The sequence below is a fragment of the Lactuca serriola genome, chromosome 5, assembly GCF_051521515.1.
Source record: "Lactuca serriola cultivar US96UC23 chromosome 5, Lser_US96UC23_V15, whole genome shotgun sequence".
Classification (NCBI taxonomy): domain Eukaryota; kingdom Viridiplantae; phylum Streptophyta; class Magnoliopsida; order Asterales; family Asteraceae; genus Lactuca; species Lactuca serriola.
The window spans coordinates 45,737,468-45,743,824 of NC_136412.1; the positions used below are offsets into that span (position 1 = coordinate 45,737,468).

The following is a 6,357-nucleotide window of genomic DNA, read 5'->3' on the forward strand; positions in this document are numbered from 1 at the left end:
ATAAAAGTAGGTGAATTAGCATATATAAAAAAAATTCTTAATTTTCATGTGTATGTCTGTGTGTGTGTGTGTGTATATATATATATATATATATATATATATATATATATATATATATTATATATAATAAATTTATAAAATCAAATGATGAATGAAAGAAAAAAGAAAGAAAATATGCATTAAATCAAAAGAGTTCAATAACTTGAAATTGTCATAACCTCCAATTGTATCATTGTGTACACACCAAATAAAAACTTAACAGAATTTTAAAAACAACCAAAAGATCAATAAACAGAGAATTAAAAATGTGACACACAAAAGATTAAAAAGAAAATGTCTATAAACATATCGAAGATGATATGTAAAATTTTGATGGGTGGCTTGATATTAGTCCAACTTTTCCAACTTTGGGATCTTCAAGGTATCCCGTACAACACAAGTTTTTGAAGAAGACCACTCCAAAGAGTCAGTGTTGGCATCAATCTCAATAGGGCGCTTCCCCGTACTCGATGATGGTGTTACAGCTTCAAGGTCAACAACATCAAGATTGTCATCATGCACAGAATTAGTATTTTCCTGCAGAAAACAGAAAATAATAAATACCGATCAAGAAAAATATAAAACAAAACATACCATATTTGCATAAAGTCATGAAAAATGAAAGAAAAATATATTGAAGAGAGGGCACAGGGTTTAACTTTGGAAATATATGAGACAGTTACCAACCTTATTTGGCTTGTTAATAGGAGTACCATTGTCATTTATATTATCATGTTGATGATTTGGTGACCGTTTTGTCACCTCAGCAAGAACCTTTTCATCATCGGTTAACTTATGCACAATGTAAGCACGATAGTTGTTCTGTAGATTGAACATGGAAATCTGAACTTTGAAGACAAACTTCTTATTTAGAAGAATTTTGAACTCATCAGGTATCTGTTATCACCCTTGATCCTAATTTACATTATAAAATGGTTGGGAAAGTTAAAGAAGAAAAATCATATATGTCAATCATTTAAATAACAGAGATATTTTTTGAAACCTTAGCTATTTTGTCCATCAACCATTGGTTTCCACGATGAATAAGATCTTTTACATGACGCTCAAACAATACAAACGAACAAGAGCCACTTTCATCTTGCACACGAACTACTATCCTAATCCTAAAAGTTATAACATAATACTTATATTTAGCTTGACATACACAATGAAATATATGAAAAATGTAAAATACATGCATAGTCAAAGAGATAATAATTACTTACTTTCCAAATACATCCGAGACAAATCCATAACCATCACAGTGAAAAGGGCCAGCATCAACATCATCATCATTTTTAGTAACTTTTTTAGAACAATCATGGTAATAAAATGAATACCAACCATCATCCATATCAAAACCAATGATAGTAGCGATAATGGTTAAACCAACTTCCTGTTTCATATATAGGAAAAAAAAGGAATCATATTAAAATATTATTTCATATAAATTGTAGATATAAAATCAAAACAATAATAGAATGCGGAAACTGTTATATAAAAATGTTAAGTAAACCTCAGTAAAATCAGGAATTTCATCAATGTTTTTTATCTGAAAACGGGGGTAGTAATCCTCTGGATTAGCCACAACAGTATCTGAGTTGAGCTGGGATGTACGGCTAGAAGACTCAACATTCGTATCCAAAGCATTAACACTACATAAACAAAAAAGTGAGGTTATTCAGCAAAAGTAATGATTTAGTAAGATAAATGTGTTAATAACATACTTTGATTTGAACTCCAAAATCCGAGGCATATCATCATTTATATGCAATCTAGACCCAAACAAACAATTACCAACTTAAGGCTGACCTGCAAGAAAAAAGTAAAATAATATTGTCAGTAATTACTTTGAAGTTGAAATGATAATTTGTTGTAAAAAACACTTACCACCCCAAATTTTGAGTTTGGCCAAACGTAGCAGGATAATAACAGGAGCAGTGTCATTATTATGTTGTGAAATGTAAGTATTCAGCTTCATTGAAAACTGCCCCACAAAGCGACTGCAATTCTCGTACCACTAAATATGCATGGTGGTTATTAATGAAAGATAAATATAAACGGGGGAATGTGTACTAATAATACGAATGTGTACCTTAAATCCCGAGCAACCAGATTCATTAACCTTTTCTCTCTTCCATACTCAACAATGACTCGCATGGGATCAGTTGACACAACTTCACCTAGAAAATCTATGTGAAAAAATTTAATAAATTAGTAATAATAATCCATGTGTATTACATTAAAAATTGAAGTATAGAAATAAGTTAAACTAACAACATAACATACCAAATGCAACACGAGTGTCAAAGTTCCTCGCTAGCAAATCTGGGAAAGAGATAAAATGATAAGGATCTACTGTATCAACAAAGTCATTGGATACACGAACTTTTGTGGTTTTGTAGAAATTGATTTTATGTTTATGAGGGACAAGCATGTATTCGCTTTCATTGCTAGCCATAGCGAAGTTACTGATCTCTCGGACAGCTCCTTCATCGAATAGGGATTCAAATACAGGAATAAGATTTTTTTTTATTGTTGCTTGAATTCTACTTCCCTGTAGGTGACAATGAAAGATAAAAAAAGTGTAAAAAAAGTATTAAAAAAAAGGAACAATCTCTAAATATTATTAAAAGAGAAACCTTATGACATCATCTTAAACAATCTTGGTCTTTGATTATATTTCAATCATATGTTTTCTGCCTTTAGATCAAATTGCTGACATCATATTCCTCAAATGGAATGTATTAAATTTCAATAAAACTTTTCCAATTGTCAAACACAATTAACTTACATCCGTTGAAATGAAATGTATTTAATTCCAATAAAATATTTCCATATTTTAAATCTTAAATTTTCGGTTATAAAGCTTTTAGTATGGTCAGCTTTAAAAACATATTAACAACAAACCATTTCAATTAAGGCATTAATATCAACCATTAATATAAATTTGTTTATATTAGTAAACCATAAATATAAAATTCATTTTTACTTGGAAACCATTAATACCAAAAAATCAGATTCAAATTATCACTTACATATATGATTATCATTGAATCCGCGGTTAACACTTATATTTAATCGTTGTTTTTCTTCAAACTTTATCCTACAACATCATTCTTATTGCTTATAACTTCCATCATCATTCTATGCTTCAAACATTTGTTGTTGTGCAGTAGAAGGTCAGTACCTTCTTTCGATTTTTTTATTTTTTTTTTAATTATTTTTTGTTCCAATATCAAATATATGTATTTATATATTTCAATTTTCTTTGTCACAAATTACATTAAATCGGTTAACTATTTTTCTGAAACTTTTCAAATAAACCGGAAAATATATTACGTATCTTTAACAAAACAAAAATTAACTATCTTTGGAATTGACACTAATTAGGAAAATGTTATTTTTATATATTAAAGATGATTATGATTTTTTTTAATTACTATGTCATAGAAATCTGGTTAATTTTGGTATGATTTTAAAATATTTTGGTATGATCCTATTACACTTTTAGGTTGATTTAATAGGAAATAATATATAATCTATTTCTGCATCCTTTGAATATAAGTATGAAAACAATTTTGTTGACAACTATAATATATTTCATACCTCTCTATAAATCATACCTCTTTATAGATAAATACATTGTATACGTCCCTTTTATTTCATATAAAAGTTATTTCTAATTCTAATTGTTTTCTCTTTCATTTTACACCCATGACACAAAACAATCGCGGTGAGATCGTCTATGATAAGGTTGCTGACATCGATGCATCCAAGGAAAACATGAAACATTCGTGTTCAAGTACTCTTGCTTTGGAAGCAAACTTAAAAAACAACCTAAACATGTTCAACAACTTGTACATGATTTTAATTGACGAGTAGGTATAATTTTTTCTTTTTATTATTATGTTTCTTTAATTTATAAAATTTTAAACTTAATCAATTTTTTTCACTTACATGACACTAAAATACAAGCAACAATAAAAAAATCTCATTAGTTCGCTTTAAGCCCTCTTTGTTGAAGGATCTGTAAAAGAAATTAGTAGTTTTGGTATGGTCGGAAATGAAAGAGATTACATGTTGGTTGATCATAAGCATAAGAACAATTTCTACAAAACAACCAAATTTCGTTTATCAAATGATTTTGTTGTTATGGTGGATGCTTATAATTTTGTGACTTTTCAGGATTTGATAGCCATGAATCTCAACACTCATGTTACATTTGGTAAGATTTTATTTTAACATTATTTACACGTAAATATTTATTGTATAACATATCTATAATACAACAATCGTTTATTTTTTTGTTCAAGATTTTCTTGGTCAGGTTGTGTCGACTAATCCCATGAAAGTGATTACTGAAAATTCAAGGGAGAAATGGTTGATGAACCTGGTTGATCAGGATCTATGTTAAGTATATGTGTTTAAAACATTTTATTTTCTAAAGTATTTTTCTAGATTATCAGAGGGTTCATTTATGATCTTCTCACTAACAAATTGATCAAATGTGGTTAGAGCTCTTTCACACATTTTTTTTATCACATGTCTTCATATTTTTAAGTTTTAAATTTTCATCTTCAAATTCTATTTATTAGTTACATACATTCATTGAAGTTATTGTTTTTTGTTTAACATCCCAAGCTACTTTGTTTTATCTTTATATAGTAACAATAAAATTTATAAACTTACACAACAATATACATATTTCGAATTTTGTCATAGTATTATACTTTACAAAATACAATTCCATCCAAAATAATTTTCGTCAGTAATTTCATCTATAATTTCACATAATTTAAATTTGTATTTTCTTTATATAATTTATTTTAATAATCCTGATTTTTTCCCTCCAAAAGTATATCAAGCATTTATGTTTTAGATAATGTTTCCCCATTATAATTATTACTTTCCAAATATAACCATTTAATGAGGAATTTAATTTAGTGAAGGAAATAAATGTTAATTCAAACAAGATATATATATATATATATATATATATATATATATATATATATATATATATATATATATATATATATATATATTCCATAATTATTACACAGGTTTATTAAAAAAATATCAAGATGTAAGCATTAAGTATTTTTAAAATGAAATTTCAGAATACAAACGATGATGTTGTACAATGAAATATAAAATTAAATAGACTGAAAAAAAAAACTATTAAGGCAGTCAATCATGAAAATAGTATAGTTATGAAAAATTATAAAGTAAGATAAAAATTATAAGATATTAGGAGATTTGTAAGTATAATTAGTAAAAACGTTACGGTTATTAGAAAAAATAAGATCGTTAAGATTAGTAAAAATGCAATATATAAACTAAATTATCACAATAGTAATGAAATGTCATTATTTGATATTTCATATATTAGAAAGATATACCAAATTACATTGATGATATACTAAAATTATTCAAAGTAGCACCAAAATTAATACAAAGTTCTTGCGAACACCAAATAAATAAGAACAAACATAGAACGTAATACTTATATTCATAATCAATTTAAAAATAAACCAATCATGATTTTGAAAATAATTTTCATTGATGGTATACTAAAATTAAATCCATATAACATTTAACATTCCATAAAACATACTCTATGACTTTATTTGACTAAATGAAATAGTTGTCAATATTTAATGCAGTGATAAAACGGTATATTGGTTGTTAATACTCAATATAGAGTTAAATTAAGTAACCTTATTATGGAAGGAACGTCTGATTAGAATACTTATGCTTATATAACAATACCATAACCATATGTGACGAAGAAGGTCATTCAACTAATAAAAAAATGTTTTGTATACAAAGAGGTCATTCAACGATTATAAATATTTATCGATTTCAATGTATCTTTTATACATTTCAATAATATCAATAACCATACTTTTGTTTATTTATTATGCAATATTTGTAGACATTTGTATGTTTTTTATGTGTTACCCGCGTTTAACGCAGGTTATAATCTAGTAAGAGATAACATAAGAAATTGATAATACAGTTGATTATTAAAATTTTGTATGAATAGAAGTAAAAAAGCATAACAAAAATTGAATTTCAATTTTTTTGAATAGAGATAACATAAGAAATTGATAATCTAAAAAACAAATGGTGTAAAAACAGTACCTCCTGGTCAATTAAAATCATGTCCAGGCTTGCGACCATATTATGATTGTTTATATAGGTCGGCTTCCAAAGCATGACGACTTTAACACGTATGTTCCAAGACTCTTTAGATGCGTTGATTTCAGCAACCTTATCAAAGACGATCTGATCTGCATTGTTAGATGCCAT

The 6,357-nt window shown here is 27.0% G+C and overlaps 1 protein-coding gene across 1 annotated transcript; it reads right to left on the reverse strand.

Annotated features, from left to right (window-relative positions):
- Nucleotides 1-387: 387 nt before the first annotated feature.
- On the reverse strand, nucleotides 388-6,357 carry LOC145049485 (uncharacterized). The gene is made up of 9 exons (XM_078997883.1): nucleotides 6,190-6,357; nucleotides 2,329-2,596; nucleotides 2,135-2,231; nucleotides 1,837-1,851; nucleotides 1,556-1,694; nucleotides 1,266-1,435; nucleotides 1,043-1,163; nucleotides 727-936; nucleotides 388-576 (listed from the first exon to the last, which is right to left on the reverse strand). The coding sequence occupies exons 1-9, from the start codon at nucleotides 6,355-6,357 to the stop codon at nucleotides 388-390; spliced, it is 1,377 nt and encodes a 458-aa protein (XP_078854009.1).

Bases quoted from the DNA above. Each gene is read 5' to 3' on its own strand.
- LOC145049485 (XM_078997883.1), bottom strand. From the start codon at position 6,357: ATGGCATCTAACAATGCAGATCAGATCGTCTTTGATAAGGTTGCTGAA. The intron at 2,232-2,328 runs GTATGTTATGTT...TTTTTCACATAG, and splicing joins TGACACTCGTGTTGCATTTG to ATTTTCTAGGTGAAGTTGTG. The intron at 577-726 runs GTTGGTAACTGT...TGTTTTCTGCAG, and splicing joins CTATTAACAAGCCAAATAAG to GAAAATACTAATTCTGTGCA.